Source organism: Odocoileus virginianus, chromosome 17, assembly GCF_023699985.2.
Source record: "Odocoileus virginianus isolate 20LAN1187 ecotype Illinois chromosome 17, Ovbor_1.2, whole genome shotgun sequence".
Lineage (NCBI taxonomy): Eukaryota > Metazoa > Chordata > Mammalia > Artiodactyla > Cervidae > Odocoileus > Odocoileus virginianus.
Window position 1 is genome coordinate 57927343 of NC_069690.1, and position 22838 is coordinate 57950180.

At 45.1% G+C, this 22838-nt stretch overlaps 1 protein-coding gene across 1 annotated transcript in view; it reads right to left on the reverse strand.

Annotated features, from left to right (window-relative positions):
• The window catches only part of MAP2K6 (mitogen-activated protein kinase kinase 6), a 101949-nt gene that overhangs the window by 16596 nt on the left and 62515 nt on the right, over nucleotides 1–22838 (reverse strand). The window contains exons 2-7 of the mRNA XM_070480069.1: nucleotides 17670–17736; nucleotides 7251–7299; nucleotides 6145–6258; nucleotides 4435–4554; nucleotides 3101–3217; nucleotides 2378–2429 (exon numbers count right to left, since the gene is read on the reverse strand). Coding sequence (XP_070336170.1) covers nucleotides 2378–2429; nucleotides 3101–3217; nucleotides 4435–4554; nucleotides 6145–6258; nucleotides 7251–7299; nucleotides 17670–17736 — 519 coding nt within the window. The remainder of the gene's footprint in view (nucleotides 1–2377; nucleotides 2430–3100; nucleotides 3218–4434; nucleotides 4555–6144; nucleotides 6259–7250; nucleotides 7300–17669; nucleotides 17737–22838) is intronic.

The following is a 22838-nucleotide window of genomic DNA, read 5'->3' on the forward strand; positions in this document are numbered from 1 at the left end:
ACTTAAAAAGAAAGACCAAGGACATACTTATATATACATGAAAGACAGACCCTAAAATGATAGTAACAGTGTTCAGCATGAGTAGAGTCACAAAAACATTTCTCATTAGCTCATCCGGTCTCATGTCATTAATTCTGGTTCTGATGGATCTTGGGTGAGTGGTCTGCTTTCTATTTCATGCTCTGTCCTTCTCGTCAGACTGAGAATCCATCAATGGAAACAACTGCTTCCTCTAATTTCTCATCTTCATCGCTCCCGTACAGGTGGTGAGAGCTTAGACCTTGAGGCCTGAGTGGAACGCCCAGTTCCCTGGGCAGACTGTCTCTGTTACGCTAGAGGCACAAGCCCTAGAGATCTGCCAATTACCACGCTGTTCCTGCCACGAATAAGACCGTGTTGTGCCCCCAGGCATTTATTATGAAGGTAGAGCTTGTGCTAAGGGTTCTGATGATGATAATGCTTTAAAAGACCAGTTCATAATGATCTATTCTGCATTCAGTGGGCTGAAACGGCAGACTGAGACATAATACATAAAATATGCTTCTGCAAGAGCTGTGTCAGAAGTCACAGGCGTAACTCGTCATAAACCCAGATATTCCAGACCAGGAGGCGGGTCACAGAACATGCATGTGGGCAGAGTGGACTTCCCAGAGGAAAGAATCCGCCTGCAATGCAGGAGACGCAGGTTCGACCCCTGGATCGGGAAGATCTCCTGGAGGAGGAAATGGCACCCTGCTCCAGTATCCTTGCCTGGAGAATCCCATGGACAGAGGAGCCTAGTGGGCTACAGTCCACGGGGTCACAAGAGTCGGACATGACTGAGTGACTAAACCACCATCACCAGAGAGGGTTTGCTTCACAGCTCTTAAATGAGCTCTTCAGTCTGAAAAGATAAAAGACACCCTCCCAGCCAGATGAACCATCATTATGTATGGATGATGAAATCAGAAATTTAGAAAATAAAGTTAATTTTCTTCCTAAGTGACAGTTTCACAAAGGGCACATACTCAAAAGAAAAAAGTTATTAGAAAAACTGTAAAAATTATCCTTTGTAATTTTCCCTTAAACAGCAAATAGACAAATTTCATTTTATTATCTTCTACAGTTTATAAACATTCTCTGCTATGAATGAACTGTTTCATAACTTTGAAAAAAGCCTTTAAAATTCAGCTTCACATTGTGGGTAATCTGCGTCCCTTTTCTTAACTGGATTCCTCCCCGCTTTCCTTTTGACCTCTTCTTCCTTGACATTTTCCCCATTTTTGATAGTAATAGTCAGTAAAAGCCATCGTAACAGGCATGTTTTTTGAGACATCTTACAGTATTTCAGGCTCAGAGTACAACAGTGATCAGGTCACAAGAAGCTATCAGCCACCAACACTGTTCACACATTTTTTTGGAAAGCTGAGTGTACATGCCTCTTCCGAGACGCATTCCTTGACTCTGCTCACCCAGTGCTGATCACGTCCATGTTTCCTATTCTACCTACACAACTTCGGCGGTTGGTACTTTCGTATTTCTAACGTGGGTTTTTCCCCCCATGTGTCTGTTGTATATTTGCCTCACTCCTCTACCAAGAACTCCTATGTAGAATTTGGATAAGAACATATTTTCTTCATAGATACCTGTCAGGACATCTATTGTAGTGCTGTATAAATACAGTGCTGTATAAATGCTGGGAAATAACTACACAAGTTACACGGATGGATGAAGGCATGGAAGAAAGGATGTCTGGGTGGACGGATGGATGGATGGATGGATGGATGGATGGATGGATGGATGGACGGATGGATGGATGGATGGATGGACGGATGGATGATGGATGAAGAGATAACAGGTCAGCAGAGAGACGGGGGGGGGGGGGGGGGGGGGGGCAGAGGAAGACACATCCGCCAGCCTTTTCATCCTGTCCTGACTCCCGCTGTCTGAAAGTTCCACGCTTTATACCAGAACTTCTCAGAGCCTCACGGCCCAAGAATTACCCAGGGATCTTGTTAAAAATGGAGGTTCTGACTCAGTTAGTCTTGGGACTCAAGATTCTGCTTTTCTAACAAGCTCTCTGGCGATGGCCAATACTAGGGGAATTTTTATCATATTCTCTAAAATTCTCAGTGGGTAACAGCGCCACTCTCCTTGGCAACAGGCAGTTCATATTCAAGTTAGGCCTAATACACAGCTCATGTCCCCTGATGTCCTCAGACACAATCATGAGCAGCTCCTTATATGATCTGCTATCCAATCCCAAACGAAAACCCTGCCTCTGTTCTCTCGCCTGACTCAATTTCATCCACTGGGGAGAAAAAAAAAATAATAAAACTCAGGTGAAAGAAATAAAATTGATAAAAGGAACAGCTAAGGCAGCGTCACAGACACTTACCTCGGTGAATGACAGACAGCTTACTGTGTAAATGTTCTAAGGCTTTTACAATCTGCAAGAGAAACACACGGTGGATTCATGTCCCCCATCACTGGAAAGCAACTGCATCTTAAGTAAATCCACATTTATTATCCCTGGCTTACAGTCGCAAGGGGAGGTATTTTCTCCAACAGTGGTATTCCTAGCCAGGAAAATACATGGAAGTCGTACGAATTAGACCCTGCCCAGCAGAGAGATGACGCCAGAGTGCAGCGAGGCGGTCTCACTGGGATGTTCCGCTTCTCGACCTTGACCCCCAGCGTCTTTTCCCCTCCTCCCTCCTGGGCCTCAGTAGCCGTGAAGGGAGCAGCTTCCTTGTCTTCTTGCCCCCTCCTGTGCCCATTAATCCTAAGCAACCATTTACAACTCCACAAACGAAAATCAAGATAAACCAGCATCAGAACACAGACACCAGGAAGGTGGTCCTAGCCGATGAACGTGCTGCTCAGAGGCACTTCAGCTGAAAGCCTCCCAGGCCAGGTCAGGAGCAGAACCTCGTGGAGGTCAAGCCCAGAAAGAGAAGCATCCATCGATGCATCCACAGACGCACTCGTGCAATCAACACACACAGACAGGACGGGTGCTCCGGTCCAGGCGGTGGTTCGGTACGGAGGAAACAGACACACACAAGGCCCAGACTTCCCTGCGCTCCTTGGATGGGGCTGGGGCTCGCGATGTACTCACAGAAACTGCTATTTTCCCTAAGATGTCCTCTGGAATCGTTTGGCCTTTATCGATCACTTGTTTGTAGAATTTATCTAGGGATGTGTCCATGAGCTCCATGCAGATCCAGACATCCCCCTGGAGGCCGGTTGGTTCGGGGATGGTCAGAGAGGATGGAAAGGGGAGAAAAAGAGGAAGCAGTTAGCATCTGTCAGGAGGAACGGGCCACTTCCTGCTTGAGTTTTTGGAGGAAATGCACAGTGTCCTTTGAGATTTCAATGAAATTTATAAACGGACAATATTACCTCCAAAAAGCAAGCTAGCAGACAGCCAAACAGACCGGCCTGTGATCACCCACTCCTTAATGAAAACTAGGTTCTAAATGCTAACACCCACAAGCTACAGGATCCCAGCGACCCAAGCCTTTACAGTTACTGTTATCTAAGACAGCAGTCTCCAGGCTTTTTGGCAACAGGGACCAATTTTGTGGAAGATCATTTATCCATGGACCAGAGTCGGGTGGGGGGGGCGTGGTTTCAGGATGACTCAAGTGCATTACGCTTACTGTGCACTTGGCTTCTATTACTATCACATCAGCTCCACCTCAGATCATCAGGCATTAGATCACGGAGGTGGGGGGCCCTGCTCTGGGAGTGATGACCACTATGCCTGACTGCCCACACTGACCACTGGCAACAGTTTATCATTTAAAGGCTGGTTATAAGAGGGAGAGGAAAACAGATAACAATAAGGACCTATGTATAGCATAGGAAACTCTACTCAAATACTCTGTATTACAAGGCTATGAGGGGAAAAATATCTTAAAAAGTGCGAGTATATATACACACAGAGCTGATTCACTGTGTTGTATAGCAGAAATCTAACAACACTGTAAATCAAGTATTCCCTAATAAAAAATTGTTTAGAAAGGGGAGGGGATGACAAGTCATATCATCGTAAAGTGAAAAGCAGAATTAGAAAAAAGAAGCAAATATGAGGCCATCCACTGTACAAGGCTGCCTGGAGCTTATCATGAGGCCAAAAGATCAGAGCATTTGAGATTTCAAGGGACTGATACAAATCCATCTGTAAATTGATAGAGACCGTTCTGCCAAGAGAGACAAACCAGAACAGGAAGGAGAAAGGGAACCCCAGCATTTTGAAAGGGCTAAACACATTGGAAAATATCATGGTTTCAAGCTAACTTTGCACCAACATTTCACAAGCATGAAACTCTCTACAGAAGACAAGTTGGACAAGGAAGCGCCCTGTGACTGCGCAGGTGTTTGTGTGATCGGGGAAATGTCTTTTTCAGTTACCGCTTGCCTTGCAGCTTTGAAGGGACTACCACCTACCTCTCGGAAGAGTGCGCCATAAAAGGTGACCGTGAAGGGACAGTCCACGGTCCTCATGGAGATATCCAGATCCATCAGTAGCCGCTTCTGCTCTTGGCTGTTGACCGTGGCCCGGATCCGCTGATGGGAATGCATGGAAAATGGACCGTTACTGCCCTGAGGATGGGTCTGTCGACAAGGATCCCCTCCCGAGAACAGTAGGAAAATTCACAGTACAGCTGCTAGCAACAACTATTCAAATACCTACCCTAAGGGATGACCTATCTGTAACAAATGAAAAGTAAGGAAGACTGTTATTCACTTGATTTACTGAATAATCCCCAGGAGAGAAGCAAACTGATCATCTACTGTGGAGAGTGTGCAGATGTTTGGGAAGGCATTGCCAAGTTACAAAACAGTCTGGTTTATCCTGTGGGTTTAGTGCAAAGAGGCCAGAGTATTCATTGATTTGGGGTTGATTTGGGCTCATACAAAAAAGAAAAAAAAAAGCCAAAATTCCCTTTTTTTGAACAGGTAAAAATATTTGGACTAAATAGAAACTGCAGGAGAGTTAGTTGATTGAGGAATGGGATAAGGAGGAGTTGAACTGAAATGGAGACACTGTTCACGTCTCTCTCTGCTAAGAGAAGAGAGACTAACCACACCAGTAAATGCAGCCCCAGAGATAACACGACCGTGTCATTAAATGACAAGACAATATGATATCACGAGGCTTCCACATTGTTTGCCTGCGGAGCAAAGGGCCTGCAGGAGAAAAAACTGAAAAATCTACAAGGTAAGCGAAAGATGCCAGCATTCTCCAAAAAGAAGGAATCCAGGTCATCTGACCGGCCACATGCCTGACAGCCCATCTAGAATGAACACACTGGGCCTGCTCCAAGGTCCTCCCAGCATCTACTCAAGAAATATGCGATGATCCTAAATTTCTTTTTATAGCTCCAAAACTATGCAAATTTGCTCAAGATGACTTTACCCTCGTGTTTCCACAAATGGAGGCAATTTTGTGTCTCAGTTTGGGTTTCCTGATTTTCAGGGACAGATTCTTTAAAAGCAACAGAATAAAGTTTAAAAAGAGACTCGTGAGACACAAAACCAAATGCCATGTGTAAGCCTGCATTTGGATTCTGATTTGAAAAACCAACGGGAGAAAAAACAGCAATGACAGCTGTGGAACAATCAAGGTAACGTTCATTGGGACCTGGTAGTAGATGGCAGTGAGGGAGTACTGTGACTCTTTCACGTGTGATGATGTGGACAGGGGTGGTGCTGGTTTAGTCACTAAGTCATGTCCCACTCTTGCGACCCCATGGACTGTAGCCCACCATGCTCCTCTGTCCATGGAATTCTCCAGGCAAGAATACTGGCATCAGTAGCCATTTCTTTCTCTAGGGGATTTTCCCAGCCCAGGGATCGAACCCACATCTCCTGCATCACAGACACAAGCCGCCAGGGAAGCATGATGTGGTGGTTGCATAAAACAATTAAAAAGAGGGGGCAGGATTCAGCGGTTCAAAAAAACCCAGTTGCTGCAACTCATACCAAGGAGGCATTTTTGACATATTTGGAGGGAAATATCGTTCACCACAAATAGGCTTTTCTGTCTCACCCCATGGAGGATTATCTTACTTCTATGAAAGTAGCCCATTTGCAGCTGAGAAGGACAAACATACGGACCAGGACCAGAAAACGTCTGGGGAATGTGAACGCTACCTTCACCGCCATTATCTGCTCACTGGGCACGTGCCGCATCTTCTCCACCACCCCGTACGCCCCCCGGCCCAGCTCCACGATGGGCTCCAGGTCATCCGCCTTCACCTCAAAGTTCTGCAGGAGAGAAAAGCAAGGGTGCAATAGGCAGTTTAGTTCAGTCGCTCAGTCGTGTCTGACTCTTTTTGACCCCATGAATCGCAGCACGCCAGGCCTCCCTGTCCATCACCAACTCCCGGAGTCCACCCAAACTCATGTCCATTGACTCGGTAATGCCATCCAACCATCTCATCCTCTGTCATCCCCTTCTCCTCCTGCCCTCAATCTTTCCCAGCATCAGGGTCTTTTCCAATGAGTCAGCTCTTCACATCAGGTAGTCAAAATATTGGAGTTTCAGCTTCAGCATCATCCTTCCGATGAATATTCAGAACTGATCTCCTTTCTGATGGACTGGCTGGATCTCCTTGCAGTCCAAGGGATGCTCAAGAGTCTTCTCCAACACCATAGTTCGAAAGCATCGATTCTTCGGCGCTCAGCAATAGGAAAAAAGCAAACAAACCAGACGCAAGCTACCCTGTCCTCCCTCTGGTTTCTCTGAGCAGTCCAAGGGTCTTTTCTGGTCCAGAACCTTCTGGCCTAGAAGCTTTGCCAAGCCACCACTGAAAGCAAGAAGAACCCGGGAGATGGGCAGATGCCCACCGCGGGCCCCCCGTCTGCCCCGGGCAAGACTGAGGTCCAGTTCCAGCTCAGGCTCCGAACGGCGAGGGGAGCCAGCGCTGACCCCGCACGGCGGGTCTTCATCTGACCCTCAATGGCCCCTCAGGTCCGCTTGCTGACTCCTGGCGACTAGCTCTAGGCCTGGACTTCAGAGGGCACAGCCCAAAACGAACCATCTCTTCACCTCAGAGATCCCCCATCACAACCACAACCGATCCCAATTTGACATTTAAAATAGCAACTGCTCCACAGACCACTTCTGTTTACATCCAAACATTATTGACCCACCCCTGACAGCATGTTATGGAAAATACATTTTTTCCCACTGGTTGGTCGCAAAGCATACATATAAAAGGGTCAAGACATTAACCGGCAGACATGATTTTTCTCACCTGATTTCCAATAGAAATGCAAGCTTTGGAGTCTAAATCTCGAGGTGGCCTGCAAAAGAGAAAGGGAAAACATGAGATATTCAGTTGACCGTGACCTTCCCAAATCCTGTGAGACTGCAGAGAGTTCTCCTTAAAAATAAGATGAAAGCTCATGAGTAAAATAAAGTAGCATAAACAGGTGAATAGTGTGGGATTTGGAACAAAACACATGTTCTTAGAAACCACAGTCTCTGAATTTCCATTTCTTCTTTCTTACAAAGATATTAGTACACGTCCTCCTGTGTCAAAGGAGGTGTTCTAAGCCAAATGCTTACTAGCAGAATGCTGGCATACATTCAAAAATAAATATGCATATATATAAACTATACTATATGTAACAGCATACATATATTATATAAAATAATTATATATAATATAACTACTTACACAGGGGCTTACAGGAATAGCCTAATTATTCACATAACAATACACATACACAAACACCCCTATAGGCTTCCTAGGTGGCACTAACAGTAAAGAATCCACCCACAATTTCAGAGGCCTGGGTTCAATCCCCGGGTCAGGAAGATCCCCTGGAGGAGGGCATGGCAACCCACTCCAGTACTCTTGCCTGGAGAATCCCATGGACAGAGGAAACTGGTGGGTTACCGTGTATAATTCTACCCCTCCTACTGAAACTAACTAAATAAAACAATAACAAAAATGTAGGGACATGAACATAGATAATACATCAACCTAAGGTTTTAATGGCAATCTTTTTGAAAGGTATAGAAAACACAAACTAAGGCTTTTCTAAATTAATTTAAAACCCGGACTGAGAGGCAGGGATAAAGAGGAACACACACACATACATACATACACACACACATATATACACAAACACATACATATACATACATATACACCACACACACGCACATACATATACATACATATACACCACACACATACATACATGCACACAAACACATACATACACATACATATACACCACACACACACATACATATACACCACATGCGCACATGAGCACACATACATATACACCACACACGTGCATGCACACACATACATATACACACATACATACATATACGCCACACGCACACACATATACACCAGACACATACATACACACCACACACACACATATACATATACACCACACACATACACAGATATACATATACACCACACAGACACATACATATATACCACACACACATATACTGCACACATGCATGCACACACATACATATACACACACATACATATACACACATACATATACATACATATACACCACACACACAAATACCACACACATACATATACACACATACATATACATACATACACACCACACACATACATATATACCGCACACACATACATACACACACACACACACACTGCACACAGAGGTGACGTTTTTGTAAATCCTGTGTTTCTAAGCAGGGAATTTTTCTTCAGAAACACCTTCCAGAGGAATCAAACTTTCTGAAAAATCTGATTTCTAACTCTTAAAACCTCCGAAGCTCTTTTTGTTTAGTTGTCATAATTTGCTCGTACTAATCATAATGGAACCTTGAAATAAAGGCAAATATTATTTAAATATGTGACTAATATAAAAAGTGAAAAATCCTTTGCAATTGTTCAGACCCTTCCTTTTGTAAAGAACAAAGCAACAGGAAAGGTCACTAGTTAATCATTCGGGGCTACCTCCGAGGGCATGCCACCCAGCGAGGCTGCTGGGTGAGACCTCTTCCCGCTCTGATATGCTAGCATTCATACAAGGGCCCCCCAAATCAGTCAGTGCGTGCGTGCTAAGTCACTTCATCAGGGTCCGACTCTTTGACATCCCGTGGACCATAGCCCACAAGGCTCCTCTGTCCATGGGATTCTCCAGGCAAGAACACTGAAGTGAGTTGCCAAGCCCTCCTCCAAGGGATCTTCCCAGCCCTGGGATTGAACCCATGTCTCCTGCGGCTCCCACATTGCAGGAGGATTCTTAATCGCTGAGCTACCAGGGAAGCCCATAAATAAATTACAGTCTGCGACCCAGCTATGGGTGAATTTTACACATTTAAAGGGTTGCAAAAAACAAACAAGAATCTTCGGCAGAGGCCATTGTGGCCTGGTAGCCCCAAATATTTACTATCTGGTCTTTGGCACAAAAAGTTTGCTGATTCCAGTTTTATTCTAACCTTGCATTATAACTCTACCTAATAGGAGGGTTTTGTGCCATTTTCCAGAATGAGAAAAATGAAACCCAGAAAAACTCAGCGATATGCTGAACACACAGTCCTCAACAGGGCTGAAAATAAAATTCATGTCATCCGAGTCTCAGCCCTGACCTAAGGAGAAGAGGGTATAGACCCTGAAAACTGGGTTAAGTGCTTTCCTTGCATTTCCTGTCATTGAAAGACACACACACACACATATACACACACACACACACACGCACACACACACACACACGCACACACACACCCAGCAGTCACTGCTCCCACATTCCAGATGAAAACCTGTTTGACTTAGACTTAAGCTATCTTGTTCCCGAGTGCTGAAGCTATGATTCAGTCCACACCCGACTGAATCCAAGGAACCTGCCCACCCAGACCCCCTCGAGTGTAACAGATCACCAACCCCACCACAAAGGCTTTGGGCCCGGCAAGGGGGCCAGAAGCAACAAGTGATGGCCTGAGGTGGACAGCTTGTCTTGGATGAGTTGACACTGTAACCAGCCCAGGGTACATTCGTCTGTCTAGGGCACTGAGGTTTAAACTGCGGGTGGACATTCTGTGTTACTTATTCAATATTTTAGTCCTCCGGGGAAAGAAGCGAACTTATTACACAACTCCTAACCCTGTGAGGCCAAAGGTATTCCAAAGGCCACCTGCTATGATTCTTTTATATAAACAGCCAGCTTTGGTTTATGAAAATATTTATTTATACTTCTACACAAGTAACGAGTTTACTGGTTACTATTACAATTATTATTTGCCTGGGATTCCCCGGCATCTCAGCAGTAAAGAATCCTCCTGCAATGCAGGAGACTTGGGTTCAATTCCTGGGTGGGGAAGATCCCCCTTCAGGAAAGCATGGCAACCCACCCCAGTATTCTTGACTGGAGAATTCCATGGACAGAGGAGCCTGGCGGGCTACAGTCCCTGGGGTCACAAAGAGTTGGACATGACTCAAGTGACTGAGCATGCATGCATTATTTGCCTATAAATAACAATATTTACTTATTATCTAATGATAATATAAAGCACCTACGTGAGTCATAGACCATGCAAGACCCTTTAAATCCAAAGTCTTTTTTAATTTTCACAGCTCTCAGAGGTATTAGCTTTACTTTTTCAAAGATTTATTTAACTGTGCTGGGCCTTAGTTGCGGCATGTGGGATCCTTAGTTGTGGCGTGTGGGGTCTAGCTTCCCGACCAGGGATTGAACCTGGGCCTCCTGCCTTGGCAACACGGAGTTTTAACCACTGGACCACCAAGGAAGTCCCAATATTAGCCCTGTTTTAACGTGAAAAATTGACACCGACACAGGCTAAAAATTCAAGGTCACTCAGTGAGATGGTGACTTTGGAACACAGAGCCACGCCATGAAGTCTTCTCAGCTACAAAGTAAGAGATCCCGCCTCTCATGGACTATTTGGCTCTGGTCGCCAGCAGTCTAACATGTGGCTAAGAGCACGTACTTGAGGGTCAGAGAGCCCTCAGTCCGTATGCCAGCTCTCCCACTTATTAAGTGAAATAATAATAATAACAACAACGCCGAGAGCCACATCACTGAGAAATTACCCTGGAACAAGCCCTGGGCTGGACACTTAATATGGACCGTGACATGTAATCCCCATAGCAACCACAGCCATGTTTGTTTCTGTTTTTCACAGGGGGAAACTAAGGCTTAGGAAACTTGGGTGACTTGCCTCAGATATTCAAGCAAGGAAGCTCAGCTCCCAAATGTGAACCCACGTATTCCAGCACCAGAGTCTGGGCTCTCTGGGGTCAGCGGCTTTGAGAAGGACACCTGAGCCCGGGACAGGTCTGCCGTCTCACTTATAAAGCGAGCAGAGTCTCTCGTGAGGATTAACTGAAAGAATGCTGGCCAGCACAGAATCAAGTTAGAACTAGGAATAGTTGCTGCCCATCCAGTGGGGGAACAGCCCAGAGACCCGAGTCACAGACACTGATTCAGGGACTCCGAGAGGAGGCCACACGCATGGCCCGAAGAACGGGCTGTCCCAGCCTATTTGCGTGCGGTCCAACAGGAGGTGGCTGGGTATAAATGGCAAAAATCACCAAGCCAGCCTCAAAAAACTGCCAAGGAAAACTCAAAATGCGGAAACCACTTCTTGAGGAGCACAGATTTCAGCCTCAGTATTAATATAATAACAATAACAACAACAGTATATCACAAGCCTTTCCTGAGCTGACGTGAGACCGTTGATATCACAGAGCGACCCTGGCTCGACATGATGAAACGGAAGCGTGTAGTCAAGGTTTGTCCCACCACGCGAGGGTTAGACAGCAGAGAACCTACCTTTACTTTTGCATAGCTTTTTATTCATTTTTTAATGCCAAGTGAGGGTTTATGTTAGTTTTCAGAAATTTACTAAAAACACAGACTATTAATATAAATTAGAAGAAGGGAAAGACTAGCAGATTTTTAAGGCAAGATGAATCTAAGATAGCTGGAAGGCTGATATGAGAATATATCCCAAAGGAAATAATAAAGATAAGAGCAGAAATCAATAAAATTGAAAGCAGGAAAATAAAAGTTGGCTCTTTTAAAATCAATAAAATGGATAAATCTCTAGCAAGACTAACACAGATAAAAAGGAAGAAGACATGGATTATCAGTATCAGTAAAAAAGAAGACAATGTCACAATATATCTGTCGTCATTAAGAGAATAACAAGGAAATACCATGAGCAACTTTACTTTCATAAATTCAAGAACTTAGAAGAAATGGGCCAATTCCTTGAAAATCACAAACTACCAAAACTTAGCCACAATGAGATAGATCATCTGAATTATCCAATAATTATTAAACCTATTGAATGTGTCATTAAAAACCTCTGGAAGAAGAAATACACAAGCCCATTTTGTCTCACAGGAGAAATTTCAGCAAATTTTTTTTTCTTAATTGCATATATGAAACCATTATTTTGTAACCTGAAACTAAAATAGTATTATATATAAATTATAGCTCAACATTGTTTTTTAAAGAATTACCACCTATCTTATACAATGTCTACCAGAAAACAGAAGAAGGTATTCTAACCAACACATTTTATAAGGTCAGTATTATCTTAAATACCAAAACCAGAACATAATAGCACATACACATATATATACACACACAAAGCCTCTATAGATCAACATCTCTTATCGACTTCAGGCACAAAAATCTTCAATATCTGCAGAAATTAAATCCAGCAGTGTATAAAAATATAGTATACCAAAACCAAGTGGGATTATTCAACGTATGCAAGGCTAGTGCAATATTTTAAAAATCAACCAATGCTGGAACTTCCTTGGTGGTCCAGCGGTTAGGAATCCGCCCTGCAGGGCAGGGGATGTGGGTTCGATCCCTGGTGGGAGAACCAAGACCCCACTCGCCATGAAGCGACTAACTCCAAGGGCCACAACAACTGAGCCTGCGTTCCAGAACTGGAAGATCCCACACAAGGCGATGAAGAGGCAAGAGCCACAGCTAACGCTCCATGCCGCCGAACAAACACGCAAACACTTTCAAACAATCAATCAAAGTAATACATATCGACAGGACAAAGAAGAAAACTCCAAGATCACATCAACTGATGCACAAAAAAATCACTCAACAAAATTCAACACACATTCATGATGAAATCTGAATTCTGGCTGAGTACACTTCAACCAGAGAGGAACTTCTTCAACCTCCTAAACAACGTCTGTGAGGACTTCACATCATGCTTAATGGTGGAAGAGTAAATGCTTTCTCTCTAAGATGGAAAACAAAGCAAGATTAAATGCTTTCTCTCTAAGATGGAAAACAAAGCAATCTTATTTGATGTAGTACTGAACATTCTTGCCACTCAGATAAGGTAAGAAAATAAAGGTTGAAAACAAACAGAAGAGAAAGAAATAAAACAGTCTTTTTACAGAAAGTATGACTGTCTACACAGAAAACTGTAGGAAATCTACCAGAAAAGTTCCTGGAACTAATAGCTGAGTTTAGTAAGGTCACAGGGTATGCAATCAACTCAAAAATCAATTGCAGTGACCTCCTCAGTGGTCCAGGGGCTAAGACTCCACATTCCCAATGCAGGGGGCCTGGGTTTGGTCCCTGGTCAGCGAACTAGATCCCACACGACACAACAAACACCCAGCACAACAAATTAATAAAAATATCTTAAAAATAAATTGCATTTCTAAATTTCTAAAGTGGAAATCAAAATTTAAAAATGGAACACAATTTTTATTGCTTTAAAAAAAAAGAAACACTTAGGTATAAATCCTAATAAAACTGAATGCAGAGAATCTATATGATGAAAACTATAAAATACTGATGGAAGAAATCAAAGGGAATCTAAATACTTGAAGAAATCTACCACGTTCATGGATTGGAAGACAGTGAAATAAAGATGCCAATTCTCCCTCAATCGATATCTTGGTTCAACACAATTCCTACCAAAAATCTCAGTGAGTTTATTTGTAGATATAGATAAGCTTATTCTAAAAGTAACAGGAAACGATGAAAGCCCTAGAATAATCTAAAGGGTTTTCAAAAAGAAAACAAAGTGAGAAGAATCACTTTTCCCAATGTTAAGGTTTAATCTATAGCTGCAGTAATCAAGACAGGGTGAGACAGGCAGAGGGCAGTCAGTCAGTTCCGTCGTGTCCGACTCTCTGTGACCCCACAGACCGCAGCACGCCAGGCCTCCCTGTCCATCACCAACTCCCAGAGCTTGCTCAAACTCATGTCCATCGTGTTGGTGATGCCATCCAACCACCTCATCCTCTGTCATCCCCATCTCCTCCTCCCTTCAACCTTTCCCAGCATCAGGGTCTTTCCAAATGAGTCAGTTTTTCGCATCAGGTGGCCAAAGTACTGGAGTGTCAGCTTCAGCATCAGTCCTTCCAATGAACACCCAGGACTGACCTCCTTTAGGATGGACTGGTTGGATCTCCTCACAGTCCAAGGCACTCTCAAGAGTCTTCTCCAACACCACAGTTCAAAAGCATCAATTCTTCCGCGTTCAGCTTTCTTCACAGTCCAACTCTCACATCCATACATGACTACTGGAAAAACCATAGCCTTGACTAGACGGACCTTTGTTGGCAAAGTAATGTCTCTGCTTTTCAATATGCTGTCTAGGTTGGTCATAACTTTCCTTCCAAGGAGTAAGCGTCTTTTAATTTCATGGCTGCAGTCACCATCTGCAGTGATTTTGGAGCTGCAAAAAATAAAGTCAGTCACTGTTTCCACTGTTTCCCCATCTATTTCCCATGAAGCGATGGGATCGGATGCCATGATCTTAGTTTTTTGAATGCTGAACTTTAAGCCAACTTTTTCACTCTCCTCTTTCACTTTCATCAAGAGGCTCTTTAGTTCCTCTTCACTTCCTGCCACAAGGGTAGTGTCATCTGCATATCTGAGGTTATTGATATTTCTCCCGGCAATCTTGATTCCAGCTTGTGCTTCTTCCAGCCCAGTGTTTCTCATGATGTACTCTGCATATAAGTTAAATAAGCAGGGTGACAATATACAGCCTTGATGTACTCCTTTTCCTATTTGGAACCAGTCTGCTGTTCCATGTTTGGTTCTCACTGGAGGAGCAGACCCAGAGATCGATGGAGCAGAACAGAAAACCCAGAAACAGATCCACACAAATATGCCCAGTTAACATCTTAAAAATGAGCAAAAACAACTCAGTGGAGCAGGGATAGTCTTTTCGGCAACTGGTGTTGGAGCAACTTTAGCCAGTGAAATCCACTGGCTAAAAAATAAAGCCCAACTGAAACCCCATGCCTTGTACAAAAATTAAACTCCAAATGTATCACAGACTTAAATCTAATATGTAAATCTGTAAACTTCTAGAAAAGAACAGAGGAGAAAATCTTTAGGACACAAGCATAGGGAAAGGGTTCTTAGACCCGTCACCAAAAACATAACTCATAAGGGGAAAAACTGATGACAGACTGGGCGTCATCAATAGAGAGAGATGGAAAGAAGCATTATGACTGGGAGACAGTGTTCCTGAGTCACACACCTGAGAAACTTTTTGCATCGAGGATATAGGAAGAACCCTCAAAACTCAAGATTAAAAATAAATCTGATTGGATAATAGACAAATAAGTGCATAGACATTTCACTGAAGAAGACACATGGACGGGAAATAAACACCAAAAGTATTCAGTATCAATAGCCATTAGAGAAATGAAAATTAACACGGCAATGATATATCACATCTACCAGAATGGTTAAAATGAAAACAGTTCTGAGGAGAAACTGGGCCATTCATATTTTTTGGTAAGAATGTAATTTGGTACAAGCACTCTGGAAAATACTTGGCAATTCTCTCAAAACTAAAAATGGACTTACCATACGACCCATAATTGCACTGTTGGACATACATCCCAGAAAAATGAAGACTTATTTTTATGCACGAACTTACATGGGAATGTTCACAGCACATTTATTTATAACAGCCCCAAACCAGAAACTATTTGTATCTCCTTCAAAGGCTTTCAGAGGCTGAAGGCTTTAACACACTGGTGTATCCACCCCACGGAATGGCATTCAGCAATAACAAAGAATAATCTGTGGGTACATGCAGCAACTCGAATAAACCTCAAGGGAATGATGCTGAAAGAAAAAGGCCGGTCTCAGAAAGGATATGCATGATTCCATCTGCACAATAATCAGGAAGTAACAAGATGGAGATGCAGAAGAGATGACAGTAAATTCCAACGTACAGACGAGTCCCGTTCCAAGAGCATGTTTGCCGGCCCCACAAAGTCAGCCTGGGCACCCACCACACTGCAGGGCTCAGTCGCCCAGCCGTGTCCGACTTTGCAACCCCATGGTCTGTGGCCCACCAAGCCCCTCTGTCCATGGGATTGTCCAGGCATGAATACTGGATTCAGTTGCCATTTCTTCCTCCAGGGGATCTTCACAACCCTGGGATTGAATCTGCATCTCCTGCGTCTCCTGCATTGGCAGATGGATTCTTTACCACTGTGTCACCTGGGAAGCAGGTCTGGAATGCTTTTCACTTGTTGCAACTAAGACCCAACTTAGCCAAATCAATAAATGTTGTTTTTTTTTTTTAAGTTTCCATTGGAATGGCTATTATGCTACCTCTGCTATAATTTTTTTCTTGGAATTTCCTTTCCTCCCCCGTAGATGCTTTGATATGGTCCTGCCCCGAGCTGGGCTTCCCGTGTGGCTCAGCTGGTAAAGAATCCGCCTGCAATGTGGGATACCTGGGTTTGACATCTGGGTTTGGAAGATACTCTGGAGAAGGGAACAGCTACCCACTCCAGTATTCTGGCCTGGAAGATTCCATGGACTGTATAGTCCAAGGGGTCGCAAAGAGCCGGACACAACTGAGTGTCTTTCACTTGACCGTGCCCCCAGCTAGGCAATACCCTCCCCCCAAAGCACAGAGACAAAGAAATAAGGGCAGCTCCGGGAGTAGAAGTCCCGCTTCACCAGGGCTTGGGGTGTCTTAGGGCCTTGGACCTATGGCTTAGTTCATAAGGTGTGGTCCTGTATCTCCCGTTTGCCTTCTGCTCATACGGAATAAGATCTAACTCAGGATGCTGCGTCCTCACCAAGTACCACCTATCTACCCCAACCCAAAGCTTACAGTGGTGGCTCCCTCAGGGGGTTATTCAGATAAAATGGAAAAGGAAGAAGTCCCCATCCAGTGACCTTTCTGAATTTATTTAAGACCCCATCTGCCAGGGATTCCCTGGAGGCCCAGTGGTAAAGAACCTGCCTGCCAATCATCCCTGGGTAGGGAAGATCCCCTGGGGGAGGAAATGGCTACCTGCTCCAGTATCCTTGCCTGGGAAATCCCATGGACAGAGGAGCCTGGTGGGCTGCAGTCCCTGGGGTCACAAAGAGTCAGACACGACTTAGCAACCGAACAACGCCATCTGCCAAACACGGCTGTCAAATTTTTAGCCAACTAAGCTCAAAGGTACCCGTTCCATGTAGACTGACCAACTAAGATTGTTTCAGGTCTCAGAACTCTAAGAGTCCTTGGCCTCCCCGCATCCAGGGGCTCTCCTTTCTAATAACTGCCTACCCAGTCAAAGCATTACTCACCAGTCTGAAAAGGAACTCCATTCCCCGGAAACCTGTAAAGCGCAAGCATTTGGATTAAGACGGCAATCTTGCCAACTTACGTGGAACTGGTCTGAGGTTGTTCAAATGCTTCTTTGGGAATTTTAAGGCCAGGGTTTCGCTTCTTGCCTACAGGGAAAGATGGAAGGATAACGTTAAGGTCTAAAAAATCACAGCGTGAGAGCAGGCACAGAGACGGCAGCGAAGAAATGATGGGATGGGAGCCCAAGTCTCATCCCTGCATTCAGAGCCCCGCTTCCCACCAGGAAGGCTGTGAGTGACGAGGCATAGTTGCCGGGCGGGGCAGAACTTCCGTGTGCAGACAGAGGTCATGGGTGAGGGCTTCCCGGAGTTCATGAGAGGTCCCCGAAGGATGCCAACTCCCTTGACCCAGGGAGACCCGCCTGTCCCTCTTTGCTGGGAGTTCGGCAGCCCAGCCTCCTGTATCCCCTCTTGTCCACGACCATGGTAGGTGGTGTTGGCTACAGGCTTCCCTTTATTGTGTCCATCAGGGCTTCCCTGGTGGCTCAGTGGTAAGGAATCTGCCTGCCAGTGCAGGAGATGCAGGTTCAGTCCCTGGGTCGGGAAGATCCCCTGGAGGAGGAAATGGCAACCCACTCCAGTATTCACGCCCGGAGAGCCCCATGGACAGAGGAGTCTGGCGGGCTACAGTCTGGTCGCAGAGTCAGACACAACTGAGTGACTAACAAGCAACAACGCCAGATCTCAGTCAAGTGCAGTCCTGCCTCTCTCAGCACACAGCACCGTCTAAACGGGTCTGTGATGAGCCGATGCAGTAAAGCAGGCAGGGAGAACCAAAATCCCCCTCTCCACTGCTCCGCCCTGCCCATTCTCAGCCACCTGCCATCAGTCACAATGCCTGGAGAAGGGGAGAGCATTATTGATTTACTTTTGCGCTGTTCCAAAGAGGATTAAGATAACAGAAGGGTTCATGCAAGGAGGCTGTCCCTTCTCTGCGAGCCAGATGGAAAGTAATCGACGTATTCGTTGTCCCTAGGCTGAAACCACAGGAGAACTTGGCTCCAACATTTCTGTTGATGAGTTTACAAGAACAGACTGAGAAATGCCAGCTCGAGATATGATCAAGCCAGTCAGTCCTAAAGGAAATCCACCCTGAAGCATCACTGGAAGGACTGATGCTGAAGCTAAAGCTCCAACACATTGGCCACCTGATGCAAACAACTGGCTCCTTGGAAAAGACCCCGATGCTGGGAAAGATTGAGGACAGGAGAAAGTGGGCGACAGAGGACAAGATGGTTGGATGGCATCATCAACCCTATGCACATGAGTGTGAACAAACTCTGGGAGACAGTGAAGGTCAAGGAAGCCTGGCATTTTGCAGACCATGGAGTCAAAAAGAGTCGGACACGGCTGAGTGAACAACAAGTGATCAGACCAACTCGTCTTATAAGGACCCAGGGTTTTCCCCACTAGCAGCGCCTGTCTCTTCACACTTGGAGGAAAGCCCAAAGCAGAGCTGACGGAACACGCACAGGCTTGCTTTCTCTCCCTTCCTCTGTTTGTAGGGACACTACAGGGCCAACAAAGCCCAACGAAGGCCCTGCCCAGAGGCGTGGAGGCTGTGCAGAAAGCGAAGAATCAAACCTGATTTCCTCCTTGCAGGAAAACCATCCGCAGACTTCAAGGACTGCTCACCATTAGACAGCCTCCACAATGGCCTGGTCAGAATGAGAATCCAGGTCCCCAAACACCCATGTGACAGCTTTTCCTCTATTCCCCAGTGGATGAAGTGTAGAGGGGACCAGAGAGAATGCAGAGCGGAGGTATGGGATTCTGGGTCTGTAAAGACCAGCTTATACCTGGCTTCTCCACTTGCAAAGAGACTCCGGGGTCACTTTTCATCCGACCCTTACTATCTTCAACTATAATATGGTGTGTTAATAGTAACATCAATACCTACCTTACCAGACTGATGCCAGAACCATGGGATAACACGAGAAAGAGCAATGAAATGATAATAATTATAATCACTTCAAGAAACAATCTGCATGGTCTCATTAAAGAAAAGGAGTCACTGCAGAAACTCAGGAACAGAACTGGCTGGGTTAGGAGCCCAAAGCCGGTGCTCTGTGACAACCTCGAGGGGTGGAATGGGGAGGGAGGTGGGAGGGGGTCAAGAAGAAGGGCACATATGTATACCTGTGGCTGATCCATGATGACGAATGGCAGAGACCAACACTATATTGTAAAGCAATTATCCTCTAATTAAAAGTAAAGGTTTTAGAAAAGAATTGATTGTGTTACCACATAGCCCCATATAACGAGACCTTTCTTTCTGTGGCTTCAAAATCCAAAACCCATATTAATTCTGCCGAAGTGTATAAAGCCAGCAAGCAACAAGCTTGATGGTAGTCAACACAGAGAAAGCCTTTCTTATTGGAACACAGCTGCTTCACGATGCTGTGTCACTTTCTGTTGTTCAGCAGGGAATCAGCTGTATGTTTACACATATCCTCTCTTTTCTGGATTTTCTCCCCAGTTAGGTCACCACGGGGCAGCAGGTAGAGGTCCCTGTGCTATAGCGTAGGTTCTCACCAGTTATCTGTTGTACACACAGAATCAGCAGCCTATATGTCCGTCCCAATCTCCCAATTCACCCCACCCCCGCCAACAAATGTCTGTGTCTCCATCTCTTCTTTGCAAACAAGACCATCTCTACCATTTTTTTCTAGATTCCACATATACACGTTAATATACAAGATTTGCCAGAGAAAGCTATTCAGAGCCACCTTCATTGCAACAGGTCGTCTCAATTCTCTCCTCATTTAGATTTCCCTACACGTTTTTTAAGAATTCAAACCTCACCATTTACTTTCCTATTCCTGGAGCTCCTATGGCCATTTAATACACGTCACTGAGTTAATTCCTGACAATACACAGAGCTGTACTGTGCACCAGAAGGATGCTAAACGCTGGATCTGATTGTGAGAATCCATACAGATAAATGGCCTGATTCCAACAATTCCCATCCAGGGGCCGCAGTTAAATACACAGCGAAGGCTATTTTACTCGAGATACTCTAGGGTGGAGTGAACAAATGTGACTTGTCTGGATCACGACATACAGATTCCAATACAGGTGACCGATCCCAGCTGATACAGCCCTGTAGTTCTCCCAGATAAAACAAAACAAAATGAAACTAAAGTATATCTTGCCTGTGAAAAAGCCTCTCCAGATGTCTTTTGAGCAAGCAACAGTTCTCTCCTCTTCATTCCTAACTCAGTTCCTACATCTCTCCTCTTCGTTTCTAACACAGCTCTTACTAGACAGACGTCAAGAAAGATAACTATTTATGGAGAAAAACACCTTATGGAAAACTTTAACATACCAATGAATTATTACATCACAGCAATGAATGATTAGTTACTTCCTTAACACAACTGACTCAAACTAAAACCCACCAAATCACCATATGAAGAAACAGCAAAAGAAAGAGGAAAAAACAAACAAACAAAAAAACCATTTCTGGCACAGAGACTAAAGAAAGAGATGGCCAAAACAACAATGAAGTCTTCTAGCCATAGGAAAAGAAGACCACCCCCCCACCCCCACCCCAGGTTCTCCTCTGACAAAAACAAGAAAACGCATTCCAGGAGACACAAAACCTGGTTGAATTACACCATCAGAAAACACCCTGCCTTCATGTTTTAGAAGTAGACCAAAGGAAAAAATCACAAAGGCACATGCCAACACTCCTTAATTCACTTACCTGCCCATCGCTGGAAGAGCAATCCAATAAGAGACCAGCAGACGTGACTCTGATGCGGTTTTCAAGGCTGCAAAAAGCAGGAGCTGCAGAAAACCCCACCGCAGGCATTTTCACTCAGCTCCCCAGACCACAGGCTGGAGAGACGCAGAGCTGCGGAGGCTCCGCCCTCCTCCAGCTCCCATCACCCTAGACCTCCGCAAGCTCACTGCTTCCGAGAAGCTCCCACTTCAGCAAGCGAGGGAGACGTGCGTCCGTCTGGACGACCAAGGTGTGACGTTAATCATCAGCCAGGCTGGGAGGGAAAAACCGACAAAGTGGCCCTGGAGAGCCCAGCGCTCGGCCGCCTTTCTATAAAGGCCTCTTTCATTGCTTAAAAAAAAGGGACACAATGCGCCGTCCGATTCCAGCTGTGTTTACTTCAAAGCAATCTGTTCCCCTTCGCAAGGCTGCCAACCAACCTGACTCTAACATTTAACATTGTGCTTTTTAAAAAATTAACCAGAGGGAGCAAAATGAATAATGAAACGAAGTGACCGACTGTGACAAATGGCCTTTTTACTTCATATTCAAAAGCAGAAATGAAAGCTAGGTCAGAAAAGAGGCTCCAGGTTATGTCACATGCTGGTAACCAGCCTTCTCAGAAGACCAGAATTCTGTATGTTTCTGCAGATCTCAACCAGCTGTGTCCTCTGAACTGGTTCAGTCTGCAGAGGGTAAAAAAATCGCCTTGGCCTGATGGAGCAAACATATGTGGCCCCATCTTATATCAGCCAGTGACCCGCCCACACCCGTCTTCTCAGAAAATATTGTAGTCCCACTACACACATATATTTGCAAAATTCATCTTAAACCAAAGCTGGGTGATCGCAGCCCAGAGCAAAATGGCACTGGGAAAGAACTTTTTTTAAAAAAAAAAGGAATAAAAAAATCATGCCAATACTTAGAAAACATTTACCAAGCCACAGAAATGTTCACCAGCTCTGACCGTCCCGCATGGAGGGGTACACAGACTCGGTGAAGCTGGGCAGAAAGGGTCCCTCTCATCAGCCTTATGACATAGAACAAGTTCCTGCGGCAGCGCCAACCCCAACAGCAGGAGGATGGCGTGGGGTCAATAGGAGGGGCACCGTGAGGCCAGCTTGGCCAGGGGTGCGGGGCCTTGGTGGGGCCTGATGGCAGGGGTTTACCGTCATTGACCCAGCCAAATTTATTTTAAAAATCTGTTTCCCAACGTGAATGGGATTTCCAGCCAAGGAACTGGCAGCCTGAAGGCCTGGGCTGCCCTCACCTTCATACTTGTATATGAGGCTTGAGTTCCAAGGGTGGCTGGCGCTGAAACCGGCGGAGAAGTGTCACTGAATGTCATTAAATCGCAATGATCGGGCGCAAAGCCACTCACGGAGCCCGGCAGAGCGACAGGAGCGCGGGGAGAAAGCGGGCTCCACGATGGCGATACCAAGGGGACACAGAAAGGCCCCCC